This window comes from Colletotrichum phormii (assembly GCF_030913505.1).
Source record: "Colletotrichum phormii strain CBS 102054 chromosome Unknown BDP81scaffold_4, whole genome shotgun sequence".
Taxonomy (NCBI): domain Eukaryota; kingdom Fungi; phylum Ascomycota; class Sordariomycetes; order Glomerellales; family Glomerellaceae; genus Colletotrichum; species Colletotrichum phormii.
The window spans coordinates 2,368,109-2,383,455 of NW_026851446.1; the positions used below are offsets into that span (position 1 = coordinate 2,368,109).

Here is a 15,347-nt window from a genome sequence, read left to right on the forward strand (position 1 = left end):
TAAGCCAATAACCGAGATTAACATTTGACATGATACTCGCATGCTTCTTTAGTAGAGGTAATGAAGCTCGAACTATGATTATCTCCCTGTCTACTTTACCGGTCTAGGAAGAGCCCAAGTAAAGATCCAAACTCAATACTGATTACCAGCTTCATCGCCAGGATCCCAGCTCACTGGGGGAGGCAATGTTTACATTCACTTTATCCCTTCAAGTGCGAGATAACGTCAAAATGTATATCTCTACATTTCTCTAACTACCTGAATTTTGATTTGAGGATATTAGGCCGGAATAACGTATAATTGGACGTGACCCCGAATGGTATACGTATCTCTTTGTACTGACGTTATCTCGCACTCGAAGGGATAATACTGCGGTACCGGATGCGAATCCACAAGCTGTGGTGATGGCAGAGGATCCGGTGAGTTTCATCCTGCATCTGATCTCTGGTCAAGTGCAAGTCCTGCCGTGTCTTGCTTCCCACCATACACCACCTCAGTCGTCAGCTTCTGGCCTGTTGTCGTGAGCAATGGCGATCCTGTCCGGACCTCTGTGACACCTGTCCAAAGCATCGTGCCGCTTCTAACGACACGAGTGGTTGACAACACACGCATAAGCTTGACTGAGACTGTTGTGGTGTCAGGTTCGACTACCAACTATACCATTCCACCTCCACCGCCTGCGTCTACCACACTAGCACCAGGCCGCACGACCATAACCATACAGCCTCCCCCAACACACTCCATCGACTTTCCAGAGCCTCCCGTGCCAGTCTACACACAGGAACCGCCCAGCACAAACGGATGCAAGATGAATTGTGGCGACCCAGATTGTCGATTTGGCTGCGGAGGCGGGTGCGGCCCCTTCGGCTGCGAACAGTGCATCTTCGGCTGCGGTGGTACCAATTGCGGTCTCGGCGGCTGCCATGGAGGGTGTCCGATCTTCGGCTGCCCAGGCGGTACCGGCGGTGGTGGCGGCGGCGGAGGAGGGGGTCCAGGCGGCGAAGGCCAGGGCTCAGATTGCCCATGCGACTCTCAGAAAACAATCGTGAAGTCTTCCGGAGTCGCTTGCCCAGCGAACAGTTGTGCCTTGGACGACGGTGATGACGGATGACTGCGTGACTAGCTGTGCAACGACGCCGATATCTTGTGGAGGAACTGAGTCGACTTCACGAGCACGAGTACTATCACGTACCCGGGACCATGTATCGCCGGCGACAATGATCCCTGGTTTGTACAGGATGCTGGGGCGGCGATGGTGACGGACGCCTGGAATTACATCGAGTCAGTATACGCGACAAAGACTTCGAGGAGCACAACTACTACCAGCACCTCCACACCGGAGCCGGAGCCACCGAAACCAACGCCGACGGTTTTGTATGACGATATGCCCCACATCCCTCCGCCTCCGCCTCCGTGAACTGTATCGGGCATGATGAGCCGTTCCGGCAGCCCACACCCCTCCGGCGCTACATGCCTCCCCGACCAGTACCTGAGCCGTTGGCTCCACCCGCCGCTCCGAATCTTCACCTCCTACTAGCGTCACTGCGTTCCGCCACCCCCGATCTCTCTCAACGCTTTATGGCCGTTTCACTCTCATTGCGGTTCAATACGTTCCATGCCCCCTTCCTTTCCGCCTTATTCTAGTTCGCTTTCACTACGCTTCCGCTTGTGCTATGGTCTCAGCAGACCGCTATTGCGCTCGCGATGCGCTACTGGGCAATCTGTACTTCTGAATGGCCATTTCTTCCTGTCGCCGAAGCCTGTTCGTCGTCATTCTTCCAGAGATTCTCATGTTGCATCAGTGAGCATCTGATCTCCACTATTTACCCTAGCTGATCTCACCTTTTAGATTGTCTCAGTACGTACTTGCTTTTCTCCTTTGCTGCACCGCTGCTGGGAACCTTGCAACCCAGGATATTGCTGTTCGGGCCCCAAAGAGCCTGTGAATAGAAGTGAGGCGGTACGGCCCAAGTGATATCGCTGAATGACTAAATGGAGGATTCTTGGAAAATCTGAAATGTCAAATGGCCCTGACGGTCAAGTGGGGCACAAAGAGTTTAGCGATAGTGTTCAAGCTTCAAGGAAGCGTTTCGTGAAACCATTAATCCCTTTGTTTGCAGACACATGACCATGTATGAAAAGATGGTATATAACCAGCAGCTGTCTCTCACAGACTCTATCTTTCCTATCATGTGCTCTTACTTTGGCGGATGCAACATATCACCTTCAACACGAAGAATTTTGGATCCAAGCGGCAGACAGCGTTTTCAGGCAACAGGTTCATTCGACAAGCCCTGAGATTCAGTACCCGAACTTATGCACGAGAAATAATTGACTATGTCTCACAAAGTCATGACGACGGAGGCAACGAAGCCATTTCTTACCCCTGGTAGGTACTAGGCAGGTTATGCCTGCATGTCGATCGCCTCAGTCTCTTCCTAACAACTACCTTCTAGACCAAGTGAGGGTTGCGGCCCTTCTATACGTGGGGATTGTGCAAACGCGTCTTGGTGCCCCCTGTGTCGAGAAAGGCACCACGATGTTCCTTGAGGGAGGAGGTTTCTCACTCAGAGTCGGGGTGTGCTTGGCATATAAGAGCTCTCAAAAAGAGAACTGTAGGGAGTTTCTGCTCTCTGTGCTAGGGCACATTTCCTTGTGGAAGAATCAGCGGCAGCGAAAGAAGCAGGATTAGGAAGCCGACTTCGTGCTATCGCCCACTGATTTGACCGACCTTCCGCGAAGCCATTCGCTAGATTACGACATGATGAAAGAGTTCTTCTCACAAAGAGCGCGTATTCCTGGAATCGCTCTGTCGCAAGTTGGAAAAGACCCAATCTCCGATTCAGCAGTGAATGCATGGCTCGCTGCCCATCAGCTTGAGTGGAATTCGCAAGAAATGAAGGTGGATTTGTCGAGCTTAAGTAGGCGGCAGTTGCCCGGTGACTTCATCCACGTTACATAACATATAAAAATTACTTCAGCTCTCTTGAACTTAAGGTCATTGAATCTTTTGTTTTCGGTGTAATACTAAAGTTGTGGTAGAGGAATGAACAGACCAATAGCGTTGCATCCAGGGTCGGAAGCAGCGATAAAGGTGACCCCACGTTAACGTCCCCGTCGTTCGCAGTGCTATCTCTCCGTGCTTGGCTGCGGCTTGCAACGGGTGGCATGCACCCCGCACGGAACCAACAGCAAAGTAACACTGCTCGAATAGGAATTTTGAAGATAGCCATAGTCTAGGATTCCCTTGCTGAGCGGACCAGTCATGCCCTCAGTCTTATCTTCCATCTAAACTAAGCTACTTCGCTTTCGGACGCGGAATGCCGGGAATACGGTGAACTAGTTGCTGCGGGCAGCGGTAGAGCGAAACCCCGCACCCTGAATTGTTAGAAGTTCGGACTGCCCTTCCGATATCTCCATTTCTGTTATTCTGGCTGCTGGGCGAGACGTCACTCGGATACCTTATCCACCGTACACCACAACTCACACTGCCCTGCGCTGCCAACCTCTGGAAGTGCTTCCGGGTTTGAGGCCAAGTTGGGAAATAAGCTGTTATAGCCCTGAAAATGGAGTCTTCTAATACTCAACGTCGTATCACGAAGCGGTCATCTTATGCGTGCGTACCTCACGTCCCCCTCACTGTTCGCGAAGCAGAACCTTACTGACACGGCATCGCTAGCTGCTCGCGATGTCGGAGGCAAAAGATCAAGTGCTCAGGCCTTCACCCGTGCAACAACTGCACACAGAGACGGTTGACGTGTATCTTTGATGAGCGGGATAACAAGGTTATGGTGACGCAGGGGTCAGTTGTGACTCTAGCAACTGTCGACACACACTCGACTGCGTGGCACTTTGCTGACATGGCACTGTCGTTCTAGATACCTATCAGAGCTGCAACAAAAGGTGGCACGTTTGGAGCGCGCGCAAGCAAGACCCCTGGTGGAGCAAAGCTTAAGGCATGCCGATGGCGATGACGATGCTGTCGCGTGTCGCGAAGGTATGATCTCCTCGGCTGCGCTTGAGTTGGGTTCACGCTTATTCAGTCGGACTAGATGACCCAAATAACCCTTCACGCTTCGATGAGCGTAGACGAAATTATCATACGCCAGACGGCACAGGCGGGAACTCACCACCAGGAGATGGAGATGGCCCAGACTTGACGAATCCTCTTACTGCAACGCCATCTCGATTCTGCATGTCCGAATCCAATGGACAGCCATGTGAGCTCTTTGCCCTGGCAGTTACATACAACACAACACACCACTCACCCAAATCTAGACTTCCTTGGCTCCTCATCAAATTGGTCATTCTCTCGCCAAGTCCTAAGCGTCACCCATGAACATGTCTGCCAATCTCCGCTGCCAACAAACAGCCTCCTCTTCGACGGCTTCGCCTATGACCTGGGCTGGGATGGCTCCCGAACAACGCAGACGCTCGACAACAGACTCATCCCGAGCCACGACTACGCCATTTTCCTCATCAACGCTGTCAAGTTCCACTGTGGGCAAATGTTCCACCTCTTTGAAGAAGAAGAATTCATGCTCCACATGCAGACGTTTTACGCCAAATCCTCGACCGATAATAGAGCGGAGGAAAACAGCCTCTGGTACATCCACTTCCTCGTGATCCTGGCGTTTGGCAAGAGCCTTATCCAGAGAAAGACGCAGGGGAATAACAGGCCGGCCGGGGCGGATTTCTTCGTGCGGGCGCTGCAGCTTCTGCCTGATGTTACGGCGCTGTGTAAAGAGCCTATCATGTCGACGGAGATTCTGTGCTCGATGGCGTGGTATTATCAAGCATTGGACTTTCGACATGCAGCGCACAACTTTGTGAGTCCGGTTTCTAAAGGGACTTTAGGGATGAAATCATATTCGAGACTAATCAAAATTGGACAGATTGGGCAAGCCAAAAGCGTGGCAATGAACCACGGAATGCATACAGACATGCCTGTCATGGACTTGGGACCGGGCCTAGTCCAACGATGCCGCAAGATCTGGTGGACAGTCTACGTTCTCGACCGGCAAATGACCTCATTGATGGGGCTGCCTCAATCAACTCTGGACGAGGGCGTCTTTTGCCAGCTTCCGTCATATCCAGGTTCCGTTCACCGTACCACTGCACTGAGCATGCAGATCAAGTTTGCTCGAATCATTGCAGAAATAAGTAGCAGTAAGTGCACTGCTACTCTTCTCAACACACCCGCCATCGCTCAAGGTCCTACGTGCTGACTTCTTCCCTCCCCTCATCTAGCCGTCTACGGGGCAAACGGCCGCCTCAATAAGAAATTCGTCCTGAGCACAAAGTCGGTGCTGCAAAGCATCGTTGCCGTGGCCGATGAGCTGCGTACTTCGTTTCCGTTGTTTGCGGATGAGCGCTTTGACGGCATCTCGAGACTTTCTGCCCACCTGCACCTCCTTTACTACCAGGTGTGTACGAAGAGACGCTAATTAAGTCGGCGATTTCCCCCGGGTTTTGAGTTTTTTTAGAGTTTTTGTTTTTGCTAATTTTATGGTTAAAGTGCATCATCCTCGCGACCCGACCTCTACTTTTGTGCTGTCTGATCAAGAGATTCAACTCCCCGCTCGAGGCGGACTCGTTGGTGGCATCGCCAAAGGTTCGGAACCCGCTTCAGATGTGCGCAGAGTCGGCTATCCAGATTTTGAACATTCTCGATCGACTAAGAGCGCAGGGGCTGCTTGGTAAGTTGGTCACATAATGAACCCTCTGGATCAACTCTAACACCACATGCAGAAACATTCCTTCCACTAGATCTAGACTCTCTCTTCGTATCAACAATCGCCCTACTCGTCGCCCGCGGGGTCGACTCGCGTCTCATAGAGAGCCAAGTCCCCTGGCTCGATAAGTCGCACGCCATCGTCGGAGAAATGGTAGCAAGCGGCAACCTCATCGCCGAGTTCAGGGAGAAGGAGATGCAAAAGTTGGAGGAGATGCTGCTCGGTTTTGACGCAACCAGACCGAGGCTATTGGCGGACTCGACGAACATTGTCGCACAGCAGCAGCCATTACCACAACCAGACTGGCAACAACAGGCAGGCGTACCAGCCCCTCTCCTACCGGCCCCTTTGCCGGCGGAAACGAGATTGCCGTTGAGTCAAGAAACGACGTTGCCGGCGTACAGAGAGTTGAGCAAAGACAGCAGCAGTCAGGCGGAGGACTTGACGACGCAGCAAATTATAGACGTTGTCAACTCAATGGAATGGGAGGACAACGAGTGGATGTCATTCACAATGGTCCAGGATGAATGAAGCATGAAGCTGTGGGTCTTTTTGGGGGTTGTCGTTTGTAAGAAGAATGCACCCTTAATTCATTCCTTTAAAAGTTTTATTTTCTTCCTGAGTCGATTAATATCTGTGACACCGACTTTTTTTCGGTATCGCGAAACATACAGCAGCGACTGGTAAACCTTAACGTTTACAGTCAACCAAGCTGAACCAACTAAGAGTCTCTACAACAGCAACTCTACGTTGACAATTCGCATTCTCCCCTTTTGGGTATTAGTTCGCAACCGCGGCGAGAAGTTGTCAGATAATCAACAAACTAACCCCCGGACTGGTTAGTGGAGCTACGTTGCAACCAACATCCTCGCGACCGATCGACCACCAAAAAGCCTATACGCAACTCGGGTTCGGTCCCGATCTAACCTCGCTACCCCAGCAATGAACTAATTGCAATTCCAAGAGGGCTTTAAGGATCCACGAATGATGAAAGACAAGCACTACTATACCCTCGACTAGATTCCCGTATCAGCACCCACAAAGGAAAACTAGCCGCCCCGCTCACGTACAGGGACATTTACATCCGGCAACCCCTCCATCTCGCAGATTGCAGAGAACAGCAACCGGCCCTGTCGATCATTGGGTTATAGCCGACAAGGCACGCAAGGTCAGACGATGCGACCGAATGTTAGAGCGTCCTGGCTCGTATCAATGGTTCCCGAGCTTCTACAACGGGTGGCGGGCTCCAGATCGCATGAAACCATGGGGAAATTAACGGTCCATGACGCAGGTCAGTACAGAAATGCTACCTCAATGATGATGGAGGCATTTCTTTAGAGCCCATACGCAGCGATAAATAGGAAGACGCCTCCCTTCTTGGCTGAAAACAAGCCTTAGCCATCGTTGCGATCGATCTAATCAGAAGATCCGCCATATCATTCACGATGTTTCGGACACAACTTCTCCCAGCCCTCACGCTGGCGCTGGCGCTGACGTCCCTCGTTCGCGCCCAATCCAGCGATGACCTCGGCGTAACAAACGGCTTCCTCGACTTCAAAGCCGGCCAATTCACCGGCCAACTCGTCAAGGACTCCCAGACCCTCGCCTCCCTCAAGCCCGGAACCGACTTTGACTTCCTCCCCTCGGACCTCCTCGCCAACCTAACCTCCAACGGCGCCCACCACATCGGCGACGTCTCCTTCCGCTTCAAGCTCGACGGCGCCGGCAACTGGACGACCGTCGACTCCGCCAGCGCCAGGAACCCCGTCAAAGCCCTCGCGGACCTCGCCCCGGGCGTCATTGCGGCCGCAGACCTCGCTGCGACGCTGCCCTCCGGCGTGCCCTTGACCGTGACGCGCGAGTGGCTTCCCGCAGGCGACGGCGTCGCTCTGAGAGTCAACTTTACAAACACCGCCAACGGCACCGTCGAGCTCGGCGCCTTGGGTCTGCCCGTCGCCATCAACAACATCTTTTCGCGCCCGTCGGCCGAGGAGACGCAGGCAAAGTGTTCCCTCGCGGACCCGTACATCGGTCTCGATGCGGGCTACGTCCGCGTCTCCCCCGTAAAGGGCCTCGGCAACGCCCTCGTCGTCGCGCCGCTCGGCTCGAGCCCGTTCGAGGCGTGGAGACTTCTCAATGAGCCACAGGGCGATTACTACTACCAGTCGCAGACCTACGAAGGCACCTACGAGTGGATGATTCACTCTCAGGCGTGGGCGGAAACCGAGTGGAAAGGCGCCACGCCCTGGAACACGCCCACGTCGAAGACCCTCAAGGCCGGGGAGACGTACTCTGTCGGACTCAAGTTCGTCGCCGCGGAGAGCATCCAGACCATCGAGGACGCCGTCACAAAGGCGGAGATCCCGCTCGCCGTGGGCATCCCGGGCTACGTCGTGCCCACCGATCTCACAGCCAGGCTCTACCTCACGCACTCGTCCCCAGCAAAGACCATTGACAGCCAGGAGTCCTTCACCGTCAAGCAGGACACCGCCGCAAAGGGCTCCCCTTACCTCCTCACGCCGACCGCCGGCGCCTGGGGCCGCGCAAAGGTGACAATCACCTACGAGGACGGTAAGACGCAGGTGGTGCAGTACTACATCACCAAGCCCGCGCCGGAGACAGTCTCAGACCTGGGCCACTTTCTCACCACCGCCGCGCACTTCACCGATACCTCGGACCCCTTTGGCCGCGCGCCGTCCATCATGGGCTACGACAAGGAGACAAAGACCATCGTCACCCAAGACGAGCGCGTCTGGATCGCGGGCCTAAGCGACGAGGGCGGCACGGGCGCGTACGTCGCCGCCGCCACGAAGCTGTTTGTTCAACCCGTCGAAGCCGAGGTGACGGTCCTGGACGACTTCATCCACGACACCATTGTCGGCACGATCCAGCCCGCCAACGACTCCTTCGCCGTCCGATCGAGTACCTTCTTCTACCAGCCCGACGCCGTCGACTACGCCTACGACACGTCTCGCGACTGGACGTCTTGGGCGTCGTGGACTAAGGAGAGGGCGTACACCACCGTCCGCGCGTATAACTACGTCCATCCCGTAGTGGCGTACTGGTCCATGTACCGCGTGGCGAGGGACTACCCGCAGGTCAAGACCCGTGCTGACTGGACCTGGTACTTGACGCAGGCGTATAACACGGTGACGCACTGCATGAAGAACGGCGCCGAGGACTGCGACTACGGGTTGACTGGGTTGATGGGCGAGACGGTGTTTGCGGAATTGCTTGCGGACCTGAAGAGAGAGAACATGACGCAGGAGGCTACTACCTTTGAGGCGAACATGCGTTTCCGCGCCGAGTTCTGGGAGACGCTGGCTGTTCCATTTGGAAGCGAGATGGCGTGGGACAGTACCGGTCAAGAAGGCGTCTACTACTGGACCGAGTACGTCTTCGAAGCAAACCACAAACTCTTACACACATGGACTAACATCAGTGCAACAGATACTTTGGCCACAACAGCACCGCCATCAAAGCAATCAACAGCATCAGAGCCTACATGCCCACCGTCGCCCACTGGGGCTGGAACGGCAACGCCCGCCGCTACTGGGACTTCCTCTACGGCGCCAAGCACCAGGGCATCGAGCGCCAGCTCCACCATTACGGCTCCGGCCTCAACTCGCTGCCGATGCTGCACCACTACGAGCGCAACCCATCCGACGTCAACGCCCTCCGCGTCGCCTTCGCCGGCAACACGGCGCCCCTGACGAACATCGACGCCGACGGCTGCCCCTCGGCGGCGTTCCACTCGTTCCCGGAGCACTTGGCGTGGGACCCGTATACCGGCGACTACGGCCTCGGGTTTTTGGGGCTGGGACTCGGTCAGGGAGTGTACATTGTTCACCACGCGACGTACGGCGAGGTTGTCTTTGGCGGCAACGTTGTTACGTCGGATGAGACGTCCGTGGTTGCTGAGCCGAGGGACGCGGTGAGGCGGCGGGTGTTTGTTGCGGATCTGGGGCTGAAGGTTGTGCTTAGCGCCGGTGCGATTCAGACTGTCACTCATGACCGCGAGGGCCAGACGGTGAAGTTGAGTGTTGGTGCTGCGGCGTCTGAGGCGGCGGCGCTCAAGGCGAATTCGACTGTTGTTTGGTTGGAGACGACGTCGGGAGATGCCAAGTTCACGGTGTCCGGGGCGAGCGTGGCGAGGGGAGGGTATCTTGTTGACTTGTCTGGCGGACAGGCTGAGGTCACCATTTCCAAGGCGTGAGATGGTGATGTGATTATACTTTTGTTTCTAGTATATATTTAGATCTTTGGCCCGCGAGACTAGTCCAATTCTGTAAATCCTATCCGTATTTTGAGTCTAGTTCTCACAGTCCACCTCTGACAACTGTACAAGACGCTTCATTTCCTCGTAAGAACTTCGAGCGAGTTGCACAAAGATCCGCATAAGGACACATGTAACTGCACGGGTCTGATATGAAGAACACAACCTTCCCTACCCAAGTAAGCCAACTCCAATCATCAGACGATGATGACTTCAGATGAACCATCTCAACCCAACTGAGAGCGAGGGTGGTGCCAAGAAACAAAGTTCCACTTCTCCAGATTACCCCACAAACGTAACCTCCAAGACTCCTCCTTCAACCCTGCACTCTCTTCCTCTTCCTTTTCCTCCTTCTCTTCCCATTGACCCTCCTCCTCCTCCTCCTCTTCTTCTCCTCTCTTGATTTGCTCCTTGCTTATTACTAGAGACTCCCCTGCGTCTCTCTGCCAAGCGATCGACTCCCACCCCATTTCTCCCCTGCTCGAGATCTAAAGGAACCCCCGACTCGTGTCCAGCTGCAGAGCTGCAGATGGCTCCGCGTCACGGCGCCCGCGGGCCGGGAGTGGAGTCTGAAGCCGGCTTCGTTCGGCGCCGAGGCGGAGGGGTTGCCGGCGGAGGCGCAGGCCCGGTTCACGACGGGGCTGGGGCGGTTTAGCGCCAAGTGGGTCGTTGAGGAGGACGGTGGCTTTGCGAGCGTGGAGTGGGATGTGCCTGAGGGGACGAGGGGATGGGTGCAGCTTGGGGCCGAGGAGGGCGGGAAGGGGAGGGCGAGGGTTGAGGGTTGCGTGTGGGAAGGGGACGGGGGCGGGGCACTCGGGGGAGGAGACGCGCGGCCTCGGGGCCGTGATGGCGTGGGACTGGTGCGAGTGAATGTAGATACTATGTCTTTCTTGGCTGTGATGTGTAGAAGACTCTCATCGTTAGGGGTTAGTTACTACGTGGTGCATTCTATCCCCGAGAACCCCGTCGCCGCTGGAATACGAGGTTTTTTTTTGTTGCCCAAATACGAGGCCCGAACGCTCCGCCCATTGATAAGGGAAACCCACTCAAGCGGTTCCTTAGTTCCTAGACTCGAAGAAAGAGATGGTCTCTCACTTTTCCCCCCGTTGGCTTGAAGAACTCTTTCCACCGGATACCCGGTGGTCGTGCCAATCACCCCGGGACTCGGCGGCTCCGTTGGCTGTTCGGATACCGAGACATGCTTCACTAGCTCGCGCGAGTTGCCCTCTGCCAAGCTACGAGCAATGAGCTTGGGTCGAAACGAAATGTCTGTGTACGTATGTCAAGGGTCCCAGTCCTTCCTTGCCATCTAGTCACCGGGGGACCAGTCCAAGCGGGATCTGAGCTAGATCTCAGGGCGTACTGACTGACTGTTTCCTCGAGGGGAAAAACAAATCCAGCGTAGGGAAGGATGAGAAAACCCAAGGAAGCTTCTGGTTTGCAATGCTGTAGGAATATGGAGGAATCGGTATGAGAGTTCATCAATCAATCCAGCTCCGCGAATCTTGAGTCACGTAAACATTAACCTACCGGTGACGGACACCTTTTCTTCAAAAGAACAGACGAGGATAAAATGGATTTTCTTGACATGCGCCGAAAAGCAAAAGCCGCCGCCACCTGAAGGGTGGCCGATGTTTCAAACGGTCCGAAGCCTCCTCGCAGCCCTAAACTCTCGTTACAAGTCGCCGCCAATATGACCGTCATTGGGGCTGTAGGTGAAGTAAGTACCTCGCTGAGAGCCCCGGATCCGACGGAAGTGACGTACGTCGCTGGTGATGGTGGTGGTGGTGGTGGTGGTGTAGACTCGAATGCATGAGGAAAGTGAGGTAAATAGGTTATTGTGTAGAATGAAGTGTAACGGATTTTGATATTGGAAAAAATCTGGGGTATCTATCCTGTCTCTGTGCCTTTTAACAGTGTGAAAGTGCTGGAAGTTACTCGAGATTCAATCTCCCATAAGAGCTTACTGAATCGTCGTCTAGAATTACGACTTGACCGTCGGATATCCAATGTCTCTCTCTGTGTCGGCGCCATGATATCCAAAATAGTGTCATTCTCCAGTTGAAGGACAAGGCATATATATCCATTTTCCCCCTCAGTATCGCCATCATGAGCATGGATATTCATGTGTCCCCCCCCCCCCCCCCCGGCCAAGACCAGCACTTGCTCAAGGCCGCACCAAAATCCCCTTTGTCCATGTCTCATGAAAAATCCCCATTGCCTCCATCTCCCAAACGCCAAGAACACCTCATACCCAAGCCATACTCCCAATGCAAAGAAAAGTCAGTAGCCAAAGAGTTTTCCCATCTCATCCACTCTTTGTCAACCCATCATCAACTCGGCGGCACAACCTGCGGCACAACCTGCGCCGTCTCAAGATCCCCACTCCCAATCCCAGCCCTCCTCTCCCGCCTCTCCACCTCCCTCGCCCGCCTCCGCACCCTCCGCCGCCGCCGCTGCTGCTCCGGTCCGCCCTCCTTACACGTGTCGACGCAGTGCATGGCCATGTACAAGAAATGCAGCACCGCGGCGATGAGCTGCAGCCACATGTACCACGGCGCCCACGTCTCCTTTTCCCGCCGCAGCGGATCCTCGCGCCAGGCGCGGTACTCGCGGTTCGGGCTCCCCGTGCGCCAGCCGTTGAGGATAATAAAATAAAAGAAGGCGACCAGGCCGAGGACGAAGAGGACGAAGTCGGCGACGACGATGGCGCCGGTGCGCATGCGGGGGATCTGGTGGGTTGAGTTTGCGAGGGTTACCATTTCGGTCATGGAGAAGATTATGCCTGAGACGGACTTTTGGGCTGTTAGTCTTTGCACGGTCTACACGGTGTAGAGGATGCGTGAGAGGCTTACTGTGACGTATCCCAGCGGGAAGTGGAAGCCATATCTTGACAAGGTGATGAGGGCGGCGAGGGCGCAGACCTCAAAGACGACGAGGGTCAGGCGGAGACAGAACTGGAAGATGCCGTAGAGGGCGGGGATGCGCGGGCGCGTCATGCTGAGATGGCGGGGGAGAGCTTCGCCTCGATCGCGAGGTGAGGTTGCGGTGCCTCTATCGTGGAATCATGCGCCAAGTGGTACTCCAAAAAGTCGGCTTGCGATTTTGCGATTTTGCTTGAGACGTTGAGGTTCCGAGTGCGGTTAACACAGCCGGTTTTCGTTCGGTCGGACCGGAATTGTCGTCGATGTCGAGGGTTGTATCGCAACGGCGGCGGCCTCGGCGGTTGGCAGCGACGGATGGACCGGCCAGATTTGAGATTCCCGGGATCCTTGGTTTCCCTTCGATGCGGCGTCTAGGCGTCGATTCTCTTGCGTAGATTGAAAGATTCAGGTGGTTCGCCGATCATCACCTGCGAGGATGGCCCGTTCGACGGGGGAAAGGAAAATTGAAGTCAAAAGGCCGGAGGTTGGGAAGAAAGAAAAGAAGAAGGTAGAGAGAAATGGACAATATTGGGCCGAGGTTGGGAAAGCTGTCGTCGTCGAATCGATTCGTTTGGAGCTTCTCTCGCATTCACGTCCTCACCAACCACTTTACAGAAGGCGGCGGCGATTGATTGAAGATTTGAGCAAAGGGAACACGAAGAAAGCGGGCGGGCGCACCGCTACAGAAGGCCGAACTACTGCGAGATTGTGGATGTCCAGCCGTTGCTACTGTCCTTTTTCTGAGAGCTCGCTCTGCAGATGGAAAGGAACAATGGGGTGTGGGTGGGTGGATGGATGGGTGTGGTGGATGATGGTGGTCGAGTTTCGAGGTAAGGTGAGGGAGGGTAAGGTAGGTAGGTAGGTAGGTAGGTAGGTATCCGGCCGGGATAAGCGGTGTAACCGATCCAGCAGGTTGTGTCTAAGAAGAAATCCCAGGATTTCAACGGTGAGAAAGAAGAGGAAAAGGATGGAAGAAGCAAAGAAACAACAAGCAAGCTCTGACTGGACCCGAGATTTGCGGGGTGTTTGCTGACGATTGGAACAGGACGGACTGAAGAAAAGTAGAGAGGAGGAGGAGGAGGCAAAGGATGCCCTGCCCTGCCCGCCTTCATCCAGAATGACAAGTCCAAGAGGAACAGCGCCAAGCATGTCCAGGCAAGGGTGGGCGCGCAATCCAAGTCTCCAAGATGGGCAACGTAATGGTGGGTGGGTGGGAGACGCGAGGAACACGCAGCCCGAGGGATTTTGGGATTTGCAGACACTCAGCTCAGCTCTCAGAGAATGAGAGAGCAAAAGGGTCAGACGGGGGGACCCGGATCAAAATCCATTGACGATGTTTGGACGGACGGACGGACGGGGGGGGGGGGGGGGGGGGGCATGGGAGGGAGAAGAATTGGACCAACAGTCAACTCGTTTCTCTCCCTATTATTTCGCCTCTTGGACTGGCCTCATGCATCCATCCATCCCAACGCCTCTACTGCTCAGGTATACATACCTACACTACCTACTAGGTATGAGTATGAAAAGAGTATCTTTCCCCCCTCCCCCTCCATCTCTACTCTTTAGTTTCTACCAATGTCAATGTCATATGCTGCGTCCTGCGCTGTCCGTCAGGTGGGCTGTGCGGCGCGGCGCTGCGCTGCGATGCATGAGAATGGGCAAAAAAGACAAAAATGGGGTTCCGGCCAATATGCATGCGACGGCGTGGTCGGGGCAGGTCCTTGGAGCAAGGTCAATCTAGAGAACCTTTTCTCCTCATGGACGATGGTATTGGGTTCCTTAGCAACCTTACGGAGTAGGTTGTGTTCCTATCCCCATCCTTGAGCCTTGGATCATTGTGGTATGGAAGAATTGGCAATGTTCAAGCATTGGATTCCATCAGCAAGTAGGGCTGTTACGTTTCTGGACTTGACATGACAAGCGTAAGCAACACGTCAAGCTGCCAGAATTTAGAAAGAAGATAGTTCCAACGCCTGGAACGCCAACGCCATCATTCCCACCGATGCTAGGACCGGCCTCTGGTTTCCCACCCCCCTTGCCCCCTTGCCCCCTTGGCGGAGTCGCGGGAAGATCCCGGATTGTCTCTCTCCCGCTATGAACTCCCCGATGGACTGTGGTACCTAGATTACTCCGTAGTCCGTACCAAGCCCTAGCAGGCTCACGTAGTGTATCCGTACCTTGGCCTAACTAACCCTTCCGTAGGGCCCTGCCAGGGGTCCAAGACTCGTACGCCCGAGGCATTGACAGCCCGCAGAGTGGTAATTTGGTCTCTTCCATTGCTTAAGCGTCAAAGGTGCCACGGTGCTCAAAGCCCTGGGAAAGCGGTAGTAATATACCTAGCCAGCTCGAACCTACTAGCACACTGGATCAGATTCCATTGACCGTTGGGATCTCTACTTGGCAAACGGTAAA

General features: G+C 54.7%; 3 protein-coding genes across 3 annotated transcripts; 2 read left to right on the top strand and 1 right to left on the bottom strand.

The window, feature by feature from the left end:
* The first annotated feature begins 4,071 nt into the window (after nucleotides 1-4,071).
* Nucleotides 4,072-6,654, top strand: BDP81DRAFT_167185 (uncharacterized protein). The gene is made up of 5 exons (XM_060582124.1): nucleotides 4,072-4,829; nucleotides 4,896-5,169; nucleotides 5,251-5,426; nucleotides 5,519-5,699; nucleotides 5,752-6,654. The coding sequence occupies exons 1-5, from the start codon at nucleotides 4,209-4,211 to the stop codon at nucleotides 6,264-6,266; spliced, it is 1,767 nt and encodes a 588-aa protein (XP_060449306.1). The 5' UTR covers nucleotides 4,072-4,208; the 3' UTR covers nucleotides 6,267-6,654.
* A 930-nt stretch (nucleotides 6,655-7,584) lies between these two features.
* BDP81DRAFT_420556 (uncharacterized protein) lies at nucleotides 7,585-10,432 on the top strand. The gene is made up of 2 exons (XM_060589859.1): nucleotides 7,585-9,126; nucleotides 9,186-10,432. The coding sequence occupies exons 1-2, from the start codon at nucleotides 7,931-7,933 to the stop codon at nucleotides 9,949-9,951; spliced, it is 1,962 nt and encodes a 653-aa protein (XP_060449307.1). The 5' UTR covers nucleotides 7,585-7,930; the 3' UTR covers nucleotides 9,952-10,432.
* A 1,724-nt stretch (nucleotides 10,433-12,156) lies between these two features.
* BDP81DRAFT_479273 (uncharacterized protein) lies at nucleotides 12,157-13,377 on the bottom strand. Its single transcript, XM_060594883.1, has 2 exons — nucleotides 12,867-13,377; nucleotides 12,157-12,806 (listed from the first exon to the last, which is right to left on the bottom strand). The coding sequence occupies exons 1-2, from the start codon at nucleotides 13,008-13,010 to the stop codon at nucleotides 12,345-12,347; spliced, it is 606 nt and encodes a 201-aa protein (XP_060449308.1). The 5' UTR covers nucleotides 13,011-13,377; the 3' UTR covers nucleotides 12,157-12,344.
* Nucleotides 13,378-15,347: the final 1,970 nt, after the last annotated feature.